We start from the raw sequence: 24616 nt of genomic DNA, 5'->3' as shown, positions 1-24616 counted from the left end.
TTCAGTTGCTCATTAGCGGAATTCAATTAAAGCTGAAGTAGAAAACTCTCTTAAATGATTTGCCGACTGCTTGCCTGATTGATAGACGGATGGATAAACAGACAGGCGGTCCATGTGATTGACTCACGAAAGCTGTTGCAAACGATAGCCTTGACAGCAGTTGGGTCAGCTGCTGGCAATGGGACTTAAAGCGATTTTGCTTAAATGGCTGTGCTTTAATTCGTCGAGCGAGAGATCGAACGTGAAGTAGGTTCGCTAATAACGTTAAGGTAAATGTGCAGTGGGAGCCCGAGAAGATGCGCTCGTCGTGCATGCATACTTGGAGCCAGCTGAGTGCCTGACACTCAGCAGATGGATGCTCGATGCTCGGATGCTGGCATATGCACAAGCTCTGTCTCCTGCTGCCTCCTGCTGCCTGCCTCGCGACTCCTGCTCCCAGCCCCAGGCCCACGTAGGCGGCAAGTGCGCAGCCTGAGCGAAAGCTTAGCAAAAATACTTTCATAATAATCTTTATGCCACGATGTTTCGAGAGCTAAAAAAGTATATAAAAATAAACCCCCCCCTCAATCTAAAATAAAAAAACACATCGACAAACCAGCTAAACGAGCATAAACTCAAGGGTTCATCGAGGACGAACGCGAGCTGCAGAGCGGGTTGACGATTTAGGGTTGGGGATTGATGACTGAGGGGCTGAGGCGGCACAGGTTGTTCGAGTCGAGTACACTGTGATTTGTATTTGTTGGTGTTGCTACTGCTGCTGCTTCTGCTGCTGTCGTTGTTGCTGTGTTAAGAAATTTTCTTTTTCTGCTTTGCTATTTTTCTCTCCATTTTCTTTTTTTTTTTTTCTTGTTAAGTCGCAGCCCTTCACTGAAAAGGCTACCCGGAAAACGGATTTTCACTGTCTTTGTTTGGCAGATTATAGATTAAAGATATTTTAGTTGAATACAAACCAAGCAAAACCCGATAAAATGCAGGCGTGCCTTCTATTCAAGGCTAACCTTTGATACAAACATTTCACATTGGGCATAAAAGGGAAGAAAAAATCCAATTTAACGATTCGCATCTACACATCAGTGGGAACCAAAAATTTCTAAAATATTAATTTCCATATCAATTACAGTGAAAAGGAAAATGCAATTTATCGATTGGTATCTAAAGATATTTCATATATTGATACCAAACATTTCTGTAATATTAATTTTACTTTCCACTTTCCACATTCAGAAATCAAGTTTAATTATCGATAGATGTCATCGATGAGAACTAAGATTTTCCCTTATTTGATTTTCCATTTTCAGTGCAGTCAAAGAGCTTCTAGTATTATTCACTGAGTTTTTCCTTTCCCTTTCCATTTTCTGACACCATATCAAAAGTTAACATTTTCTTTGAACTATCCCCTGGGATGGAAAGTTGAATAGAAACTCCCAATTTCTAGTGCTTAATGTTGTCAAGATTAAAGAGCACGTAGCCTTCAATAACCCCTATATCAATGTCAGATCTTCAGATTTCTATCTGTGCCAAGCTTTGGTCAGTGTATGCGCGCATGTTGTTGTTGTTGTTGTTGTTGCTGTCGATGTTGGGCATGGTCAAAAACTCTTTTTGGCTATTCGCTGCCGTTCGGCTGGCAGTTGTTTCTCGCTATACCCTGCACACATTGAGCACTGCCCACCAGCGGGCAAACTCTTAGCTCTCTGTGATGAAACTTGCTAAGTCGAAGCATATTCTATGACAATATAGGGTATTGGAGGCGCTCAAAACAAATAGATGCAGAATAAAAAACAAAGATATCTAAATCATATACTCGAAATTAACTTAGCTTCTGTATCCCCATTTATTACAGCTACAGGGTAACTGTTAGTCGGTACGCTCGGGTGCTGCAGCGCTGCTGCATGTTTTCTTTTTGTGTTTTTGTTATTTTTGGTTGGAAAATGCTAAAAGCAAAGTTGGATTATTGGTATATGCCCTCATGTGCTCCATGTGTATTTAGGCGTACGTATGCGAGTGCATGTGTGTGTGCGTGTGTTGGTGTGTGTGAAAAGATAATACAAATCTCTAGCTGGGCATGAATGCGTATATGTACGTGTGTGTGTGTGGGTGTGTGTGTATGGGTGTGGGGGCGTGTAGGCGTGGCGCTCAGCGGCAAAAGTTTATTGCCCTGCTTCACTCCCTACATCTTCTCTCCCTCTCTCTCCCCCAGGCACCGTCCCTCGCCCAACCAGGTGAGTTTTATATGCAATAATTTTTCTTTTTATACCCTGTACTCATAGAAAGGCTAGCCAAGGCTCTAAGTTGGGCTTAAGTTTATGTAGTGGCCAACTGCAATGCCATAAAGCGCCGCTCGACAGCCCCTGCTCACACGGTACTCTCGAATCGAGAGTCTCGATTATGCTAGAAATTCTGCTCGGCATATGGGCATGGTAGTAATGCCTTGTGCACAAAGCAGCTGCAGAGTTATCGATAAATATCGATTAGGATACATGCGAACTAATTTGAATGTCGATATGCTGAAGCTTAGTTGGTCTACATTTATCGATACATAGCGATAAAGATAACTGATGAATCTAAAATCTACTATCATTAGTAGGTATAGCCCACTTTCCAAATATCGACTTTTGCATGCTGGGAATTCGAGCCCCTTTCAAATGTCAGCTAATAATGCAGCGTGATCTACTCAGAGTTATAGCCAATTGATATATACATCTCTCATACGCTAATCTATATCCCCTTTTTCTTACAGAGTATCTGCGAAGCGAACACGCCCCATAGTGCTCCGCTCTTTTCGGTCATATGTGCGGCAGGCGACGCCGTTGGGTTGGATTTAATAAATTCTAATGTTTGCTTACCGTGGCTGGCAAGCCTTTCAACCTGTAACCGCACAAAGGTTCGCTCAGCTTTCCGAAGTGGGCGCAGCGGGTGGCGTGGGCGTGGCCAACGTCGAGCGCACATCTCATAGGGTCAACTCTTTGGTAGCCTGGCAAAAGGCGTCAGCGTCGGCGGCGGCGGCAGCAGCTGCAGCAGATTTACTTTTATTGCAAGTTGCAGTGGCGCAGGAAGGATGCGTCCAGGTTTACGTGCAGGTCCAGGTTCAGGTCCTTGCACTGCAAACACACACACACACACACACACCCAGACGCACATGCAACTGGCAGCTGGCAGCTGAGCTGATGTAGACATTCAAATGAATGAGTGCTGGGACAACTGGCAGCGGTCCAAGCGCACCAGCAGCAGAAGTACATATATACATATATATAAACATAAATCTATATATATATATATATGCATAGAGAGAGCGAGCAGGAAGCAGTTCAAGTCGTTGCCTTTAATTAGTAAAACAATTTATACGAAGCCGTTCGGCAAATGGTGGGCAGCTGAGCTGAAACTTTGGAGCTCTGCTGCCTGCAATTTTGTATCTGTGGCGTTATTGTCGTCGCCGTCTGAAAGATGTGGGTGTTGGTGGTGCTGGTGGTGCGAGAGACCTTAGCGCAGCCAGGACCACGGCTTGTACCAGTGGCGTCGGCGTGGCTCCTTGCTGCCAGTTTTGAGCGCTTCCACGCCCACAATTTGGGGCGGCACCACTGGCAACGCGTGCAGCGGCGGCTGCTCCTGCTTGTGCTCCTGCGGCCGGTGCTTGTGCCGAGCGGCATCCTGCTCCTGCTTCTGCTGGGCCAACTGATCGATGTGCTCCTGGGTGGCCGCGCTCACGCACTGCCTGTAGTCCTCCATGGCGACGAAGCACTTGTACGACTCACGTCGATGCTGCTCCAGGCAGCGCTGCACCTGCGACGCGAACGCCGTGCAGGGCATGTGGGCCTCGCGATTGAAGTGCCGCTGTGTGTGGTCCACCAGGCGATCGAACTCCTGGCAAATGGCCTCCGGCGACCTGGCTTAGGTAAATGGAAATCAATATGACTCTCTCTCTCTCTCTCTCTCTCTCTGTCTCTCTCTGTACTCACATGCGCTGTATGTCCTCAATGGCGCTGAGCACGCTGCCCTTCTTCGGCTTGGACGACACCGCTTTGCCCTTGGGCTTCGCCTTGGGCTTGTTGGCGCTCGGCTCTGCGCTAGCCTTGTTTGCGTCTCCCATGGATCCTATTTTCCGTACTCTACTGCAGCTCCCGCTATGGCCAAAAATCTGTTCCTAAAAATGATCTGTGTGATTTTGTTTTGAGATTCAGTTCATGTATGTGTTTGTCTACAAAAACCTATACAAAGTGAAGTTGTTTTTCTCTCTCTCTCTCTCACTCTCTCTAGCTCGACGTAAAACTCCACACACCCAGGGCGTACAGGGGCTCACCACATTCGGATGCCAACGATCTGGCCTTGTATCGAGGTGCCTCTCAGTCTCTCAGTGTCTGCTCATTCAGATGGTAGAGCATGAAGTTTCCAGTGAGAAAAGTTGTTCGAGTCGGCCGGCCAGCATGGAGAACTATACCTGAGACATTCAAATAAATTGCCAGGGGCAAAAGCAGCGAAAACTTTGTGCATCTCATCAAAGTACGTTAATAAGCTTAAAATAAAAAGCATTTCATCATAATTGGAGTCAAATTTCGCAGGTAAGAGCCTCTGGGCACGCCCTGCCCTCGTCCACTCCCTGCGTGTCTCCCTCATGTGTCTCCGTCAAATTATGCGATTTAGGCAGACTTTTCAGTTTTCATTTTATTATCAAATTTGGAATTCGGAATTTGTTTTAATTGCGCGTTTAGGCGCAAAGTTTCGCCAACATCTTTGGCTTTGTGTTCGCCGTGTCAATTGCAGGCTGCACTTTATCATATGCCAGTAGGAGGAGCCCTACCTGAGACTGAGACAGAGACAGGGAGAGAGGGGGCGAGAGCGAGAGTGAGCTGTGGGAGCGACTGAAGCGTCTGGATACAAACTTCGAACATAAAAGAAACTCAAGAAGTTGTTTTGCGGTTTGTTCGGCTGCCGGGAATTTCGTTATTGGAATTTTCATTGGCCACAAAAATACTTTTTCGATTAAACTTTAACGGCGCGTGAAATGCCCGGAAAATGTGTAGCTAAAGATGCCCGCCTCACCTCCCCGCCTGCCTCGACCACAGCCCACAGCCCACTGCTCACAGCCTTATCCGAAATCCAAAAACAGAGACCGCATGCCGCAAATCAGAAATTGATTAATTACAAAAACTAAAAGGAAGCAACTGAAGACGGTCCTCGTCCGCCGGACAAATGCCAATTAGTGCAAAATATTTCAGGTCACCACTAATGGATATCAATTCGTAACGCCCTCCGGCCTGCGCCCGACAAAGAGCAACAACAACAACAACAACAAAGGCAAAAAAATATATCAAAGGGCGCACTCAGCTGTCCTCGCATGCCAATTCCGAATGCGATACCAAACGGCGAAAATATCGGCAACAGAAACTCGTTAACAGCCAGCGACAGCGACCCGAATTTCCGAGACCCCCGAGCAACCAGGGGTGCCTCCCAACCCACTCCACTCTCCCCCCTCACTATCCCCCTCTTGTCGAGCTTATGCTTGTTTCAGATCCTGCAATTGGCAGCTGAGAGCCCGAAGCATTCGATATTAAGCCCAAAAATTGGAATGAAACTGAAACTACGCACAGCTTCCGCTCTATGCCATTTCCAGCTTTCCCTATTTGGAAACCCTCAAACTGAGCTGTAATTGCAATGGGTACGTCCGAAGTCAACATCCACTATGGATGCGAGTTTGGGCTTTAGGCTTTGAGGTTTTCAGATTGAACGTAGCTGGAATACAGCAATACGAAATGGGACGATGTGGCTGACGATGGACTGAAGTAACTGTTTTACTAAACAAGATTATTGTATTGTGCTCCCGTCGAAACCGGCCGTCCACGAGATCTTCCTAATTGAATAACTTTTTGTCTAAATGGATTAGAATTACAATACATAGTAATGATATTCATATGTGTACATATGTATGTTAGCCAAGGCTGAAGTCGCTCTCTAGTATTTGATATATTTTTTGAAAATGTGGGATCACACTTTGAGGAAGATCACTGAGGCTCCGTGGTACATAAGAACCAGAAATATTGAACGCAACCTCAAAGTTACCAAAATCAGTGACAAAATTCAAGACGTAGACAAAAATATCTTAAAAGGCTGGACTTCCATCCAAATAAATTGGCCGAACTGGTATGGGGAGGAGACTGAAACGCCATCACCCTCAAGACCTGCTGGATCGGAACACTTGTACACCTGAAAAGCCCACCAAATATTTGTCATTTTATAATATATACATAAAATATAAGTATCCTAGATTGCAGCTTTTAGTATGTAAATTAGTTAACATTTCTGTTTAGATTAAGTTGCAAAAATAAAGGATTATATATATTCGCTATTTTATAATTTCGCTAAAAAAAAAATGGGGAAAAAAAATTTGAGAGAAAAAATAATTTGGCAGAATGTGGAGGAACATAAAAAATATACAAAATCGGTATATATAAAATTAAAATAAATTAGTTTTCATATTTCAGATCTCCAGCTTCAGCGGCTTAACTACATAGAGGGATAGAAAGACAAGTGAAGATGTCTCTAACAACTCAGCTCATCGTCCTGACAATATACCCATTACTGTAATCCTATATATGTGATAATATAGTTAACTGTACATACCGCCTATTATATACCGCCCATTATAAATGCAAATCGCAGTCATGCTCCAATGCAAATAAACAAAAGATATATACATACAGTCTACTAAACTAGAACATCAAGCATGTGAGAATTACAAAATAACTTCAGTATATTAGTATTTTTAGTATTTTTAATCATTCAATTAAAAGTCGGGTCAAAATGACGTGTATATTAGGAATTCAAGTGACGCAATTTAGTAGGTTTCGACCAAAATAGAGTAGTTGAATGTGGGTAAGTACGCAATTCAAGTGGATGGTGTTTCTGGTGTTATGACAGAGAAAAGTTGTACGGAGTCATGCTAAATGTTAAATGTTGCATAGTTGAAAACAACAACAAAAAAATGTGAAATGAGTGAGTGTAATGAAATGTGTCGACACAGCAAAGTTGTAAATGAACAAAAATGAATTGGGGTGATGCGTATGGATGGAGGCATGCAAAGTGCGAAATCCGACATGGATCAGTGTTTACCTATAGATGGATGATCTCAGTGTGCTGCGGGCCTAGCGACGTCCCTGCGGACCGGAGAGACGGCGGCACTTCTCGTGGCGGCAGTTGTGCACATAGGGATTGAGCTGATGGCGGTGCCACCAGTGCAGTACGGGCGCCTTGCGCAGCTCCTGCTGGTAGTGCTCGAACTGTTCCAGCGTGATGTAGTTGCGCATGGGGCAGTGGGCGTCGTGATGGTAGTCGCACAGCTGATCGTAGATCCAGATGCGACGATTGCAGTAGCGCACGTTGTTGTTGTGCGACGGCGCAAACTTCAGGTACTTCTCGATCTCGGGAAAGTACAGCAGCCGTCCCATGCCACTGATGGCGCACTTCTGGCGCATCTGGAGCACCGCCTCCAGCGGAATGCTGTCGAAGCGCACACAGTTCATCAGCTGGTCGGTGTGGGAGCATCGCGACTTGTAGTCATGGGACAGCCAGATGATGACCGCGATGAGCACCTCCATCTCGGAGTTGACGCAAATGTACGGCGAGTTGAGCAGCGAGACGAGCGCATTGGGCCAGAGGTCGATGTACTCATCGGTGCCAATCAGGGTCAAGAAGTACTTGTGCACGCGCATCGTCTTGCGGAAGGGCATATAGAGGTTCATCTTGTGCAGCCCGAAGAACATGTGGAAGCCGATCTCCTCGCGTGCCGTATACGGATCGCTAAACTCGTCCATGAACTGATCGATCAGCACCTTAATCCTCAGGTACATGGCCGCCTTGAACACGCTCATCAGCATCGGCGGCAAGATGATCTGGTTCGGCTTGGCCATCCACTTGTAAATAGATATGAAGGCCTCCACGCTGACATCGCAGGCCGGCAGCCCATAGGCCATGCCGTGCTTGCCGCGGCAAAAGAAGTCCGTGTTTCTCTGCAGCAGCTCCAGGTCGCAGACCACCTCGGTGGTTCCGATTATTATGGTGACCGTGTATTTCGGCTTCGGATTCAAGCGGCGCACAACTGCCGCTGCCCGCTTCGCCTCGATTGCCCGGGCCCTGCGCTCCGCCGGCGTGGTCCGCTGGTTGTCCAAGTAGAGACGACGACACTCCTTGCCCTTCTTCACGATAATAAATTTCGAGTTCGGAATATGAATGTAGACCGACTGCTCGTTGCCTTCCGACTCCTCGGACGTATCATCAAAGTTGATAAAGTCATCGAAGAACATGATGCTTGAGCTTGCGATATTCAGTCTAATAGAGAAATATTTTTCATTCAATTGGTCCACAATACTCACGATTCGAAAAGGAAATTATAGGAATTTGAAACTTCTCGGCGAAAAAATGCGAATCGCACGCTGACAGCTTGAAAGACTCTTGCCGACTGACTTTAGGACGGAAGTTAGCTTGACTATCAGTGCTGCATAGGCAATTCGATTGGCCCAACGGTATTGAAAAACAATAGCATTAGCTTTCAGCTCGATGAATGGCAAACAACAGGAAACCGACAACATCGAGCGATTAAACTATTTCAGATTATTGCCATTTGTTCATGAGTTATGCCCGTGAATATTCGACACAGCATTATCCCAGTCTTGGTCCGATAGTCTGCAGTCTCTTGATGTTGCTCTAATATGGTCACCTATAAAATACCACAGTTGCCATACCTAAGCTTTGACAATTATATATCGATACTCCACTGCAGCCATCGATAGTTGCTTATTGAAAATTAATAAGCACACACACACACATACAGATTCATAACGTGATTGCATGAAAAATAGAGTTTTGGATAGTAAAAACTGTAACTAAAAAACTCTATAGGTTCCCTAAGCAAACAGAATAAAACTTAATAACTAAACAACATCAGGCTCGGTTCGATTTGAGGCAGTTCAGATTCCGTTTACAATCCAGTTCATGTTAATTTAGTTTTTAATTGAATTGAAGTAAACCCAGTAAATGGGTTATTGTCATTCGAAAGTACTTCAACTTGAAGGCGCACAGTCAATTGGTTTCTGCGCGCAGTTCCACGTCTGGCCTCAGCCTTCGTGTCAGGATCATGTTAGAGAATAAAGATTATAATCAACATGAAAATCAAGCGGCAAAACTTTGTGCAATCTCCCCAGTAAACCCATGGCACCGTCCTCCCTGTTCCCCCGGCTCCCTATGCCTTCCATGTCGCACACACACACAGACACACACACACACACCCACATATATTTGCGCGTAATCCGTGGCTGTTTCTCATCTGCAGGCATGGCGGGAGCATACTTACTGCTGCCACGCCCACGCAGCCACAGTTGCCAGCTGCAGCTGTGCCTGGTCCTGGGCTTGGGCTTGGTCTTCTGTGTGTCGCTGCAGCTGGGGAAAGTCACAGCAGGCGCCAGACACGTTCCAGCAGCCAGCGCGTCGCACGCGAAACCGCAGCAGAATGCCGTGCGACTCCGACTCCGACTCCTGCTGCTGCTGCTGCTGCTGCTGCTGCTGGTGCCCAAGCTCAACCCAATCCAAGTGCCATTTTCCATGCGAATTTTTCACACATTCTACACACACACACATGCATCTCTCTTACTCTTCTTTTTTTCTTCTATATGTATTTTTCAACATATAAATTTTCGTTCAAGTTGAAAAGTTTCACATACTCCTGTCACGTAATGCACGCTGCTTGCCGAGCGTGGGCGGCGGCCGGGGCGTGGCATTTGTACTCTCTGGCGTGCGAGTCGCTAATTTATGTCTGACATTAGAATGCAATCATATTCACTTAAAAAATATATCGCAATAAAAGCAGCATAGAAAGATAGAAAGTAAACGTTTGGTCTTTTTATTTCTCTCTCAATTGCAAATTGCAATTCCCAAAGCCGGCGTTGCCAGATCGTGTGCAGCTCAAACGGTTTCTGCACGCGTGCGCACTTGACTTGCTGTGCCTCATCTAAATTACTTTTTGAAATTGAAATTTAAATAGAAATTGCCCTGGGCTCAACTTTCCATATAGCGATATATCGTATGCAAGCCTTGGTTAGTCTCACTCTTAGAGTTTCTGGTTTGGAGAGATTGGCGGGAATATACTACATGCGGATGTATTTATGGATAAACGAATGTGTATGTATGTGTGTAAATATGTACATATACATACATATTATGCCCATTTACCACATATGCATACATATGTATGTAGAGATTATATCACTCTACCCCTACAGTCTATATCCCAAATTCTAGACATATACTATTCATTAATTATCTAATGGACTCTACTTAGATTTTTGTAACAAAAAAAAGCCATATTTGATCCACTAAATAAACCAAGCTCTACAAACACCGGGTGTATCACGTAATCCTGCCGCCTTTGTACTGCACGCCAACAACGTCTCAACAAATCAGAATACACGATTCGACAGCGCATTAAGCACAAGTCTGTTGATAACGTGGCTCCGTCTCTATGTGCACACACACATAGCACCCGTCCGCCCGTCCGCCCAACCGGCCATCTATGTATGTAAATGGGCGTGTCGCATTGTAAGCCCGGCCGGGCAACTGACCCGTGACATGTGTCGAGGGGCGGCCGCCCCCCTCCCTGCCACATCATTGGGAGCATAAGCCGCAAAAAGGATTTTCGACAGGGGCTGCAAAATGTGAAAACCAAAGAATTATTGCCACTACGTCCCTGACCCGCATGGCCAACAGTCTGTGCATCACTCTGCTCCCCCCTTGCTCTCTCTCTCGCTCGCTCGCTTGCTCGCTCACTCACTCATTGTCGCATAATCCCAGGCAACGTGACCCAGCTGACAGTTTACAATTTTGCAGCAAAGGCTGCCCCCATCGCCCCCCTTTTTTCGTGAGCTCTTCTAGCGCACCCCCTCCGGCGCACCGCCCCCGCACATACCACTGGAGGACGCCCCAGCGCTGGGAGGTGTTTGGTTAAGCACATAATTAATACGAAATTTGATTGCCTTTGCCGCGATGGGACAACACGGGCCTGGCCCAGGATGTAACCTATAAAAGAGATTGCCATTCGAGCGAGCATGTGTGTGTGCGCGTGTGTGTACGTGTGTGTGTGTACGTGTGTGCGTGTGTTGGGAAAAGTGAAAGTCAAATTAAAGCAAACTCTGCTGTTGCTGTTGGCATTACCGCTGCTGTGGTTCGCCGCTTAAACGCTTGCGGTTTAATTAATCGACTCATAGTTGATGCCGAGGCGGTTGCACTGAGCACGGCTACTATCTCAGGCATTTGAGTACACTGCTCTCAGAGAAGCTAAAGGCAGTTGACTGTTTGCTGGATTGATGCTGCTTAAACTGATTGTCGAATGTGAGCAATGGACATATCTGGCGGTTCTAGTCGAGCCTAGGTGAAAAATACTTCAGTAGTCATTCAAGGTAATGCTTAGTAGTAGACTGAGCACTGAAGCTATTCGAACTGCACTGGATTGACTTCAGTCTGCTCAACTGCTTAAGTCTCGAATTCACTTGCCAAACCTAAAAGGCAGCACATCAGTTTCCTAGCTCTTAGTTTCCAGCTCTCGCTCTTGTGCTTTCTATATCAATCAGTGAGTCAGTCAAGCGCATAGTTTACTCAAGGAATCAGCTGGTCAATCAGCAAAGAAGCAAGTCAGTCAATCAGTCTGTTTGCTGGTCAATCAGAAAATCCAAGTATATCAATACGTGAGTCAAGTCATCTGAATAACCACCATCAATCAGTTAGGTAAAGTACGTCAATCAATGCGTCTAGCGGTCAGTGGTAAAGCAAGTCAATCAATCAATTTTTTAAGTAGCAATCTATATATATTTGCCAATCAGTCATCGAGTCAGCCAGTCCTTCAATCAAGAAGTTAAAAAATACATCACGATATATCAATTAGTGATGAATTCGACATTAATGTAAATTAGTTAATAATACATACTTTCAGTCAATCAAGATATTATTTAGTTAAGTATATGTAGATTAAAAGTTGTGTCAGTCAGTCAATCAGACTGATGTTACAAGCTACTATATGCATACCATGTATACCATGTATACATATTCATACATAAATAAGAGCTATGTCAGTCAATCAGTGCTACAATCAGGTCAACAACTACATCAATATATCAGTCCAACAGATAATACTTAAATATAAGCAGATAAAATAAACAATGCCAATCACTTGATTGGTCAGTCAATCAACCAAGCGGTAGCTCAATTATACTAGTGAACCTGTAGAGACTTTCATTCCACATAAACAAACATTCGCGTTTATTTATGCAGCGCATCTCGCAGTCGATCATCGCCCACGCTCGGCCGTCCGCTCGCTCATTTCGCCTGACTTCCTGTCGCTGGGGTTAATTTGTTCCTTTCGTTTGGGGCTTTTCGGGCTGATGGCTGCCTTCAAATGGTTGCGCTGCCGGCTTTTTAATGTATGTATATCCATGGCCAGGAGTAGTAGACAGCCGCTGTGGCGCCAGCGGCTGTCTCCAGCTCTGCCTGTCAGCAAACAAACGAAAAAAAAAAAAAAAACAAGTAAGAAGGCTCCAGTCGAGACTGCTCGACTAGGAGATACCCTGAACCCTCCAAACTGATATTCTAATCATTCTGGACTTCTTTTATGCACACATACATACACATGCACGTATAAGCACGCGCTTTGCAAACTGCGCAGCTAGCAGCGGCTGCGCTTGGGCTGCACTGCAGTGTGGGCAATATAACGAGAATTTATTTGTTGAATAATTTCTTTTGTAGACATACGATCTTAATGAAACTTTTAGAGCGTAATCATATGGCTTAAATGTGTGTACATTTCAAAGCACAAGTCTCTAGTACTTGAAATGCGTTTTTTACAAATTGGGGGCGAAGGGGGCGTGGTATCCAAAATCTGTAAATTACAAAATCTTTGTATCCATTAACTTTATATACAACGCAAATTTGAAGTCTCCAGGTCTAAAAGTGTTCAAAATAAGCTGAAAAAACATTGTCGATTTTTCGATTATTCTCGATAAAAAAGTTATCGGATGAGTTATCGAAAAAATAAAGCAAACTTGTACTGCCTATGGTATACACGAGTATGCTTGCCAAATTTCAGCTCTCTAGCTCTTATATCTTCTGAGATCCTTTTGCTCATACGGACGGACGGACGGACGGACGGACGGACAGACGGACAGGGCTATATCGACTCAGCTCGTCGTCCTGATCAAGAATATATATACTTTATGGGGTCTGCGATGATTCCTTCTGCCTGTTACATACTTTTCACAAAACCATTATACCCTGATTTCCCATTTTCAATGGGTTCAGGGTATAAAAATGAAATTAAATGAGAGAAAAAAAAAAGAAAAAAAAAATAGAGTTGAGAGGAAACTTTAACTTTTGTTGTGGTTGGCAGCCAGTTCTTATGGCCGAAAATAAATCAAGCGCCAAACTACTTTTGGCTCAAATGATTAATTAACTGCATTTTGTGCTCGACCACGTCCTGGACAATGCCGGCGATCGCACGGAGTGCGGCCGACTCCTTTGGTGGCTGAATGGACGAATGGCTGGCACTTCGCCGTCTCCCGGTTAAGATATTATTAATGTGCTTGTTAGCTGCTCGCCCCGCCCTGTCAGTCCAGCTTCCACTAGCACCTCCTCGCTCCATCTCGCTCTCCCGCTCTCTTTCTCTCAGTCTCTCTGACAGAACGAATGAATTATGAGCGCGTTTTCTCGAACTTTTTCTCGACCAGCTGTTCCATCTCGTCCGCAGCTCAATTAGATGTAAGCGCATAGGCGTCGCTGCCACGCCCACCACACGGCAATTGGGATGTGCTCATATAGCGGATATGCTCTTCAATAAACATTTGTAGGCCTAATGTTGCCACACTATCTCATATGCTTTTGCCATTCGCACAAGATGAAAAATAAACTACATTATTTAAATACATATATGTATATAAATATTTAGTTTTTATTTATATGCATTTACTTATTTCATTGGTATTGCTATTTTAACATACATACATATATTTATATTTTGTTTATATATATTCAATCCATTTCTATTACCTCTAAACTTATCTAAATTTTTCCATTCACATTATAAGAACTTATGCAACTCCCTCTCCATCCTGGCCCACAAATTTATTTGCCATTCACACAAAACTGAATAGTTTTTCACTTTACTTTATTTTTTACGACAACTATTATTTCTATTTTCTATTTTCACATGGGCTATTGGCCTGTGCTGGTGGCTAGCGCTTCACCACAAACACCGCCCACCCACACCCATACTGGCATTCCCAGCTCATATGCCGACCATAATCACATTTATGGCCATACTTTTGCCAGACAGTTAACATTTATTTGCCATTCGCACAAAATGAAAGCACATTTCATTCGCTTTGCACGCACTCAGCCACTCAGCTTTTATGTTATGTTAATTATTATGATTATTATTTTTATTTTGTATTTTTTCCTTTATTTGTATTACGCATTTTAAAGAGAATTTGTTTACACAATTAGCTCCAACTTAATTTTTATATGTACGAAGCCCCGCGGGCTGCTCCCATTAGAGGAGGTGCTCCCCCTCTCACTCTCGCTCTTTTTGCATTTTTTTTTTTTTTTTTTTAGCACAAACACACACACACACATGTATTTGTACAGTGTTACATGGTACTTAACGTCCGCCCGTCCCTCGGTCAAAGCTCGGGCAGCGCTTAGCAAACAGCGACCTGAACAAACTTTGCCAGCCAGCCCGAGGCGTTGCTTGTTGAGTCTTTGTAAAAATGTAGTTAAGCCAATCAAAATATGGGGATTTAGCTTAATAATTATGCTAGAAGACAAAGAGAGAGAGAGAGACAGAGAGAGACAGAGAAAGAAGGAGGAATTAATGAAAAGAGAGCGAGAGAATGAGACAAGTAGTACAAGAGATATTTGTACACACATAGATAGACATCTAGACATCAAGACATATATGTAGATATAGAGATAATAATTAAGAAGCGAAGAGAGTAGGAAAAGAAAGAGATATTAACTGATAAATCTAATGAGAGAGACAGAGTGAGATGCGAGAGGAAAAGAAATACAGGTGGAATAAAATTTGATAACATCAAGAGATTTTTATGAGCTAAGTTTTATTATAATAGAAATGAATTCAAAGCGAATTTTTAATTATGCAATTTTTAAATATTTTCAGAATTGAATTTTCTTCGATAGATCAAAGTGCCAGCACTAGCTATTCGCTTGAAGGCGCGTCAGGTGGCAACGCTACGGGCTAATTGAGTGCGCTTCGAGGCGAGTCTCGAATGCGGACGGCAAAGCGAAAAAGAAAATGTCGAGCCTAGGCAGCCGCAAGTTAGGTTTACGGCGCTTCGAATTAAATATACTTTAGTTCTGTCTTCCAATTTCATTTGCAGCTGCTTCAAAATCCAATTAACGCTGCCAAACGCTGCACAATGTGTGCCGGCCTCTGTGTGTGTGTGCGAGTGCGAGTGTGTGTGAAGCTCCCAAAGGATAATAAGCAGCTTAGTCTCGAGTCCAGGCGAACGCGTCGATGCACAGCAGCAAGAATAAAGAACTATGGGAAAAATTGCTAGCACCAAATCGAAAGCGTATGTCGCTGGCCTGGCCAGAGTGTGAGTGAGAGAGGGAGAGAGAGAGAGAGAGAGAGGTCACATCGTCATATGGCTGAGCAGATTTCCCTCAGGTATTGGAGCGTGATGAAGAGCGGGGGAGCGGGTAAGTAAAATGGCGCTACTCGATATGATAATGATACAATTTCGATAAAGCTTAACAAGGATTAGGCAACGCCTGACGCCCGGATGAACGATGATATCAGCTAATTGGCAATGTGGTTCGCCTGTCGCTCTCTCCCTGGCTGCTGGCGAAGGACAGCCAAGAATAATGCCCAATAAGCAGGCAGCCAGGCAGCCAGGCAACCAGGCAACCAGGCAGGCCAACAGCTGCAGAACGCACTAGCTGCAGCTCGGGATGTGTCGCCAGTTGCAAGTGACAATTTATTAATAAACAGCAACAACAGGAGGAGCAGCAGCACTAGCAGCAGGAGGAGGACAAGGAGGAGCAGCAGCAACAGCAGCAGGAGGAGGACAAGGAGGAGCAGCAGCAGCTAAAGGACTTTCGACTTGCCACGCCTCAACTAGCCTCGGATCGCCTCGTTTTGACTGCCAATTACCGCCCAGCAATAAATTGGTTGTCACGCGGCGGCTACAGCCGGAACCCCTTGCCAATCAGAGCAACCAATGTTGCGTTTAATGGACTCCATAAATTCTGGAGTCCTCTGACAGGGCGGCCGGCGTTTATTAGGCAGCCATCGAGTACATTAGAACAGAGATGAATTACTTGCGCCCAGACACACTGCGAGACCTCAAATTTCAGACTGCACCAAAAACAAAACGAAAGCAGGGGAAACCACTAGAAATCAGAGAGTACATGCATATATTTTATCTATAGCTAACCATAAGTGTAGTACATGTTGACTGAATTATGTGAAAATTAGGTGATTTTGGTAGAGTATATAAATAATGTTATGCCTAATGATATAATGATATATGTGATATGATCTTAGTTAAGACATATAACTAAGACAACATCACATATATCATTATATCATAAGTGATAAGTGTTAAATGATCTATTAGATATTTGATATGTTATATGATATATGATTAATTAAGAATGCCAAATATTCTGCGATTTATATGTGGTATATGATATATGTATGTAGTATATGCAGTGTCATCTTTTCTATATATCATGTGTATATTGATATATCATAAAGTGTAATATAAAGTATATATCATATGGTATATTCAATACATGATTAATGATCTATGATCTATCTAGCTCATTAATCGTATATCATATAGTATAGTAAATATTAACCCTTATTATGTGCGGTGGTAGTATGAAGGTACGTAGAGACTAGTTTATATAGTGCTTATGTATGTATTTCTATATATGTGGACTGTAGGAATGTGGCTATAGCGACTCGTTCGCTAATCTTAATAATTACATTATACATACATACATATGTAGACTTATATAGCCCAGGGCCAGGGACTTGCAAATTTGAATAGGGAATTCTTTATTCTCGCAACTGTTGGCCAAGGGGGCAATGGCATTCGCAGTGAGACGCGAGCATGTGAACAAAAGAAGAAAAGGCTTGACTGATCACACACACTCAACATACATACTCAACACACACACTCTACACACACTCCACACACACACACTCTACACACACGCTCGCAATCAAAGCCAAGTTGCAGAGAAATCAAATTAACCAAAGTGTGCAAACGGAATGAAAAATAGGACGAAATAGGGGAAGCAAGCAGCTAGAAAAGGGGGTGTGGTCTAGGGGCGGCTGGAAAGTGGGGTCTGTCGAGTGCATTGAATGCAGTTGCAAAGGCCGCCGCAACCGCACCCGACAGATGGCGCTCTTTGCGTTCTCAACTGTAAAGTAGGGTAGATTACATAGCTCTTTCAACGATGCCCAGGCAAGATGCCGGAAAATTCCAGCAAAAAAAAAAAAAAAATTAGAAAAAAAAAAATAAAGTCAGTGGGTGGGCAGGCAGCCGTGGGGCTGAGGGGCTCGACTGGCGCCAGTGAACCCAAGGAAAAGTCAACAGAAAGGAAACAGTCGAATAGGAAGCCGCCGTCTCATAGACAAAACTAAAAAGGACAACGGAACGGGTGAGAACTGAGTGAAACACACAGAGCAACTGTGCAGAAAAAAAAGAGCGAAGAGGAAGAAGACTGAAAGGCTAAAAGGCCGGATACGTTTCAATGACAGACCGAGCGAGAGCGACTGGGCCAGTAACTCGAGTAATTGGTAGATTCCTTCCCGACCCGTCGCTAGCCTCCACCTCGGCCTCTGTCTCTGCCCCTGCTTGGACCCCCGACACGCTCCTCTCCGCGCTGCTTTAGTAAAATGTGTCTTTGTCAGAGTGCGTCACTGGAGCATGCAGAGCAACGGCTCCACGACAGACCACCCGCTTCCCCCTCTGCCACTGCCACTGCCCGCCCATGCCAAGATGATGTCAACGCCAATGCCAGGCAGAATGCCTTGCATATCAAAAGTGAAAACTTTCGACATATAATTTTGCGCATGGATTTTCACTTTGACGGCATAAACGATGACAATGCTGCCTTTGAGTTGTTCCCCCCCTCCCCCCCTGCTAGGCCCACCTCTTCACACAGAGAGACAAAGTCACGCTGCTTGCGCTCCAAATGAAAAGGGACAGCAACACACACACACACTGATATATTGCTCCTGCCCACATCCTTTTAGATGGCTGTGAAAGCCTTTCCAGGCACGGCACGATCATGCCGGTCACGTGTGAAATCAACCCAATTATAACCCAATACATCTTTGCAGTTTTGAGTGCCAGCACTTGATTCGATAGTCGCATTGATTAACCTCTTAGCATTTATTAATCTATTTGTAAAATATGCCTCTCAATAAGAATCATCCACCCATTATAGAAGGTCAAGCTACGCTCCTGCATGTAAATATGCAGATTTGGAAAAATATTTAAAAAATAGTCTAAACATCACACTAACAACATGCGTTTAAATTTTTCGGATATACCCAATAATTTAGATTTTATAGACCAACAAACTTTTTTAAAGGTGCCGCTTGAAATATGCTCTGAGCCAGTGTACATACACACACATGCAAATGTATCTATACACATGCATACATACATACATACATACATATGTATATATATTCGCTGATGCAGCCCATGCATCTATTTCATATGTTTGCTCATTTTTGCTTTTCGTCTATCGCATCTACTTTTTCCTCAGGCGTGGCAGACCCCATAAAGTGTATGTATTCTTGATTAGGGCGACATTCAGCTGAGTTGATTTAGCCCTGTCCGTCTGTCCGTATGTTTGAACGCGTGGATCTCAGAAGATATAAGAGCTAGAGACTTGAAATTTTTTTCTAGGTCCGTGTATAGCACGCGCATATCGGGGTTTGCTTTAAATATCCATAAATTACTTATATGTATTTTATACAATTTCGGTTTTTGTTAAAATTTACCCCCCACCCCTAATTCACCCCCTAATCATCACATTTGTAAAATACGTATTTCAAATACTAGAGACTTGTGCTTTGGCAAATACATACATATCCATGATATAATCATTATCTGAATTTCATGAAGAAACGACATCCACAAGAAAAGTTATTGAACAATTAAGTTCCCTTAGTAAGCCACCACTGCAGCCAATGCGTGTTTATGCGTGCGTGCGTATCTCTGTATGTGTGTGTGTGTGTGTATGATGTGTGTGTATATGCGTGTGTGTGTGTGTGTATCTTGTGTAAGCAGAAAGACGCGAAAAATGATTGAAATAGCTATTGCTCGAAGGGTTCAGGGGATCTCATAGTCGGGCACTCTCGACTAGAGCTTTCTTACTTGTTATTATATGTTTTTGTTTTGTTTTCTGATTGATCACATTTTCATTCATTCCATTCACTTTGCCATTCACACAGATGCGCGATCATTTGCATCGGCTGCTTTGGGCCGCGTATCGATGCGAGTGAGTTCTGGCTCACTGCAAACTTTAAACGCTAACTTAGCGCAGCTGCCCGCTGTTGCGACACGCCCACTGCCTGGCACGCCCACTGGCGAGACACGCACGCCCTGTCGCCGCATCAAATGCGCAACTACTTTTGGCTGTAATCTGCGCTTATAAACTTTTTGCTGGCATAAAAAGGGCGTTGCATGTCGTTTTAAGTGAGCATCGGGCAGGTTGCCAACTTTGCCGGCATCCGAGGGATATGCACATGCATGCATATGTATAGACACTATGTATGTATGCAGATATATCTATATAAATGAGTAACGGTTATGGCGCCCATTGGCTTTTAAGCTGTTCGATTGTTCCCAGTGGAGTTTGCATTTTTTATTAACGCATGCACACACATAGAAACATGCACATGCACACATACATACATGCATACATATAAATACAGACTGAGAAGAACGGTCTTTTAGCTATACTAGGGTCACTCCGGCTACACCCGCTTAGTCTAGGATGCGGAGGAGCCCGCCTTGCGTGCGCGACGCGATCGACGGCTCGAGCGGTTCTTGGCCGCCTCGGCTTTGGCCTTCGCATCGGCTTTGGCCTTTGCCTCGGCTTTGGCCTTCGCCTCGGCTTTGGCCTTCACCTCGGCTTTCGCCTTAGCCATCACCTCGGCCTTCGCCTTTGCCTTCTCCGCGGCCTTAGCCTTTGCCTTCGCCACAGCCTTCGCCTCGGCCCTCGCCTTTACCAGCGCCTTGGCCTCGGCTTTTGCCTTCTCCTTTGCCTCGAGCTTTGCCATCTTTTCGGCCTTCGCCTTCGCCTCTGCCTCGGCCTTTATCTTCGCCTCTGCCTCGGCCTTCAGCTTCGCTTCTGCCTCGGCTTTTGCATCCGCTTCTGCCTCAGCTTTGGCCTTCTCCTTGGCTTCGGCCTTGTTTGCTTTCTTCTCGGCTTTTCCCTTTGCCGCTGTCTCGGCCTTTGCTTTTGCCTCTGACTCGGCCCTCGCCTTCGCCGCTGCTTCGGCCTTTGCTTTTGCCTTCGCCTCTGCCACGGCTTTTGCCTTTGCCTTGGCTTTGGCTTTGGCCTTTCTCTTCGATTCGGTCTTTGCTTTCTTCTCGGTCTTTGCCTTAGCCGCTGCCTTGACCTTAGCCTTCGCCTCTGCCTCGGCCTTTGCCTTCGCCTCTGCCTCGGCCTTTGCCTTCTCCGCGGCCTCGGCCTCGGCCTCTTCGCGCCGCACCTTATCCAGGCTGTAGCGCAGCTCGCCCATCAGTGAACGGAAATTGGGATCGGCTGGGCCATTCATCAACGAGATGATCATCAGGCGCTTGTCGTTCGGATCTGGAACGGTCAGCTCAAAGCGACGAAACTCAGCGCCGTTCTGCAAAAACATTAGCAGAAGCGGAAGAAGAAGGTCAGCGATATGTGAGAGAGAAGCACGCAGTCCCATTGGACTTACATCTTCGGGACGCGGCGATGGTTGCGTCTCCGTATCAACGGCCACCTCGAAGATGACGCGATGCGGCGGCTTGCGTGGCGTCTGCCTTCCATAAGTCAAGCTCAGGTCGGTGCTTGTGGAGCGATCCATTTCAGAAAAATTGGGAAAAGTTAACTTTCGACTGCTGAAAGTGACAGGCACATACGAAAAGGGTATACAGTGTTGCACAACGCCGCATGCTGTGCAACACTGGGCTGCACATGTCTGGCAACGCTGTTGGCTGCGAGTGGCAACAGCCTAGGCAAAACTCTATATATCTTCCTCACTCCTGATCCCCCCTCTCTCTCTGTCTCTCTCTCTCTCTCTTCCTCCGCCCCTCGCTACGTCTGCCTAACTGTGTTTCTTTTTGTGTTCTTTGGTTTGTTTGCATGTGTGTAAATTTAGAAATTATGTTTTCTTGTCTTTTAATTAATAATCTCAAGGGTGTTTGCGGCTTGTGCTGGCAGAGTGGCTGAATCTAAGGGCAGACAGGGCACAGAGCTGAAAGATACAAGCCATATGCATGTTACCAAGTGTGTGCGTGTGTGTGTTTGTGTGTGCTGAATGTGAACTTGTGGTAGACAATAGTCGCATGTGCTTATATAAGCAACTCGTGTGCGGCCCACATGGAAAGCCAATGCCAGATGTGAGTTCTATTCCAGATGCTGCTCCTGCTGCTGCTGCTGCTGCTGCTGCTGCTGCTGCTGCTGCTGTTAGCTGAAGTGAAGGCACTTTTATGGGCGTGTGTCTGTGTGTGAGTTGACAATGTGATTTACATTTAATTAAAATCGTATTTACTCGTTAGATAAACAAACAACAAGTGAGACAGAGAGACAGGGAGACAGGGCGACTGGGCGAGTGCGTTAGAGCAGAGCAGCGTCGCACATTTGCTTTCTGGCCCATTTGAGTTGGCCCCGAGCAGCTGCTGCTCAAGGATTAAGTTCTAAAATTGTTGTAAAAATTAGATGAAGAAGAAGAAGAAGAAGCTGCTCAACCTCAGCCACAGCCTCAGCTGTCTGTCTGCCTATCGGCCGTCTCGCTCGCACGTCTTTCATCAGTTACAAAAATAAAAAATGCTTTCGATTGTGGCTGCAAATAATTTGAATATCAACTGGAATTTCGATTCAATCAAATCAAATCAAATCGAATCGCATCGCATCGAATCAAAATTACAATTCAAAGCATCGAATTCAATTTGCAATTTGAAGCTTTGTTTTTGTTTTGCTTCCTTTGAATAATTAAAAATGTATTTTTAATCTCACACAACTCCCCACATCCCCAGCTGCAGCTCCACAGCATTCTCTTCAGCACATCCGGATCACCCTGGCAACTCTCAATCCACCTCCATTTCAGCTCAGCTCAGTTCAGCTCAGCTCAGTTCAGTTCAGCTCTTAGGCTCAATTCCGATTCTCGTTGGCTTTTGGCTTAAGCGAATGAGCTTCGAGTTCGATTGCTGCTTATCAAATATGTATGTATACATACATATGTATGTATTTGTGCACTCCACTCGAGGCACTTGTGCATTGTGCTTTAATCAGTTTGTCCCATTCCATTGCCAAGTTAAAATAAAAATGAAATTTACGCATCCAACATTTGCCAACAACTATTTCACAATGAAAACTTTTATTTCTTTTCTGATTTCTCTTTGCTGTTCTCTTCCCACATGGAGAGGCAATCTCTATTCTAGGCCCACTGTAGTTGAGTGTGCTCTAAAATTTTGATACTTCTATGATCACTTTAAGAGTAAAGACATATGTATATATGTACGAATGTATATATGTATGTATGCATGTATGTAGATATGGATGTGTATGTATGTATGTATATGTACGTATGTATATGTGTGTGTGTATGTATGTATGTATATATGTTTGTATGTATGTATTTATGTATGTATGAATGTATGATGTAGGTATATACATATCTATGCATGCATGTACATACATATGTATGTATGCATTTTTAAACGTATTTATGTATGTATGTATGTATGCATGTGTGTAGGTATACATGAATGTAGCAATCTATTTATGTATGTGTGTATGTATGTATGTATGTATGCATGTATGTATGTATATGTGCCCGCACATGTACAATGACCAAGAGTAGCCGAATCTTTTAACTGAATCTTAGTTAGGTTGTTCAACTATTGTAATTATTTTCTGTACTTTGAGTAGGCCTTTTAATTTTATGTTGACTCCCGATTTTGTCAAAATCTTTAAGCAATAAATAAATAAACTTAATGTTCAGTTTATCATTTTTGTCTATACTCACTTTATCTTGTTATGGATATCTTTTTATCTATATCAGAGTCTTGTTACTGCTCGCATTCATGTTCAGTTTGTGGGTATATCAATATATTAATCTTACACATAAGATGCAATGAGTTTACATGTAAAATATTCTCTACATATATCTAACCAGATCTAACCATATAATCTCCATTTGAGCACCGTTCTATGTATGAAGTACGTGTTATGGGTATATCCTACAACTATTCAGTTTACCTATACCCATCTATGGCTGAGCTTCAATATAAAATATATCCTCGTCTCCACATTCAGTTCGCCATTTACAATGCGAACTCTTGGTATCTTGGTATCAAATCTTTGTTCGCTTTCAGGGCATATGCCTGAATTATGGATTAGCTTAGAATACGGATATCTAAAGAGCAACAAAGTCTGTTTTTCACAGTCGCTAGCCCCCCTCTTATAAACCCTATAACAGCCCAACTTCAGGTTCATTTGGACCTTCTATTTTTCAGTTCTCCCAAATACAGCTCGGCATTTAGCTGCGCACCTCATCAGTGTAAATTCGAGTCTGATTTGCGCATGCAAATGCAGCTAAGCGAACTCCCAATCAAATTGTCGGCCAGGTCACAAACTGTTTTCTCTTTTTCAGTATTTCATGTCTGTTCGCCTGTCTGTCTGTCTGTCTGTCTGTTTGTCTGTTTGGGTGTCTATCTGTTTGTTTGTCTGCTTGTCAAGTGTCACTCCACATTTGCTGCCTGCCAAACTCAAAGGCAAATCTTTTTAATACGCTGCCAAAGGGTATGATAAATCTCTTAAACAGTATGTAACACCTGCTTGATGATGTACAATACATCATATAACAGATATATATTCTTGATGGGTATGAAGAGAGTCACTCTTATAGTCAAGCGCCTCTAACTCTCTGCCGAGACATAGATTCGCAATTCAAACCAATTCTTTGACTTGAACCAAGGCTCGAATAGTTTTCTTCAGTGTATTTGAATTCCCATAACTTCAAGCGCATTTAGTGAAAATATAATATCCATATAGTATATATTCATATTCAAATCAAGTGATTAATGATCACTTAATAATTATGAAAAAACGTTTTATTTTATAGAGAATAAGAAAAAGTAAATTTCAGTCTAATTTTAATCATTTCTATTGCTTTACTTGACTTTCTATCGTATTGAAACCAGTTTTTCTATATATACAGTAGAATTCGGTTATAACGACTCTGCTTATAACGTCCGCACGTTTATTGCGACATATTTATATGAGCAAACTTCAACGGTTATAGTGTCTTTCGAGTATTCTTGATTTCTTGAGCATCGTT

The 24616-nt window shown here is 43.9% G+C and overlaps 3 protein-coding genes across 4 annotated transcripts; all 3 read right to left on the bottom strand.

Moving 5' to 3' along the window:
* Nucleotides 1-3304: 3304 nt before the first annotated feature.
* LOC108618460 (uncharacterized) lies at nt 3305-4247 on the bottom strand. The gene is made up of 2 exons (XM_018014482.2): nt 3954-4247; nt 3305-3880 (listed from the first exon to the last, which is right to left on the bottom strand). The coding sequence occupies exons 1-2, from the start codon at nt 4082-4084 to the stop codon at nt 3478-3480; spliced, it is 534 nt and encodes a 177-aa protein (XP_017869971.1). The 5' UTR covers nt 4085-4247; the 3' UTR covers nt 3305-3477.
* A 2498-nt stretch (nt 4248-6745) lies between these two features.
* Nucleotides 6746-8692, bottom strand: LOC108618458 (uncharacterized). 2 transcript variants are annotated; one of them, XM_018014480.2, is made up of 2 exons: nt 8361-8692; nt 6746-8316 (listed from the first exon to the last, which is right to left on the bottom strand). In XM_018014480.2, the coding sequence occupies exon 2, from the start codon at nt 8289-8291 to the stop codon at nt 7134-7136; it is 1158 nt and encodes a 385-aa protein (XP_017869969.1). In that variant the 5' UTR covers nt 8292-8316; nt 8361-8692; the 3' UTR covers nt 6746-7133. The 2 variants fall into 2 exon arrangements, with proteins under 2 accessions (XP_017869969.1, XP_089330777.1); XM_089474651.1 differs by having other exon boundaries at nt 6746-8301; nt 8361-8691.
* Nucleotides 8693-19913: 11221 nt separating this feature from the next.
* Nucleotides 19914-21245, bottom strand: LOC108618453 (uncharacterized). The gene is made up of 2 exons (XM_089474941.1): nt 21011-21245; nt 19914-20932 (listed from the first exon to the last, which is right to left on the bottom strand). The coding sequence occupies exons 1-2, from the start codon at nt 21137-21139 to the stop codon at nt 20066-20068; spliced, it is 996 nt and encodes a 331-aa protein (XP_089331067.1). The 5' UTR covers nt 21140-21245; the 3' UTR covers nt 19914-20065.
* Nucleotides 21246-24616: the final 3371 nt, after the last annotated feature.

Source organism: Drosophila arizonae, chromosome X (genome assembly GCF_054131065.1).
Source record: "Drosophila arizonae isolate 15081-1271.41 chromosome X, UAZ_ARI_1.0, whole genome shotgun sequence".
Taxonomy (NCBI): domain Eukaryota; kingdom Metazoa; phylum Arthropoda; class Insecta; order Diptera; family Drosophilidae; genus Drosophila; species Drosophila arizonae.
Note: the sequence above shows the minus strand (reverse complement) of the source record. Positions and strands in the feature narration are given on the sequence as shown.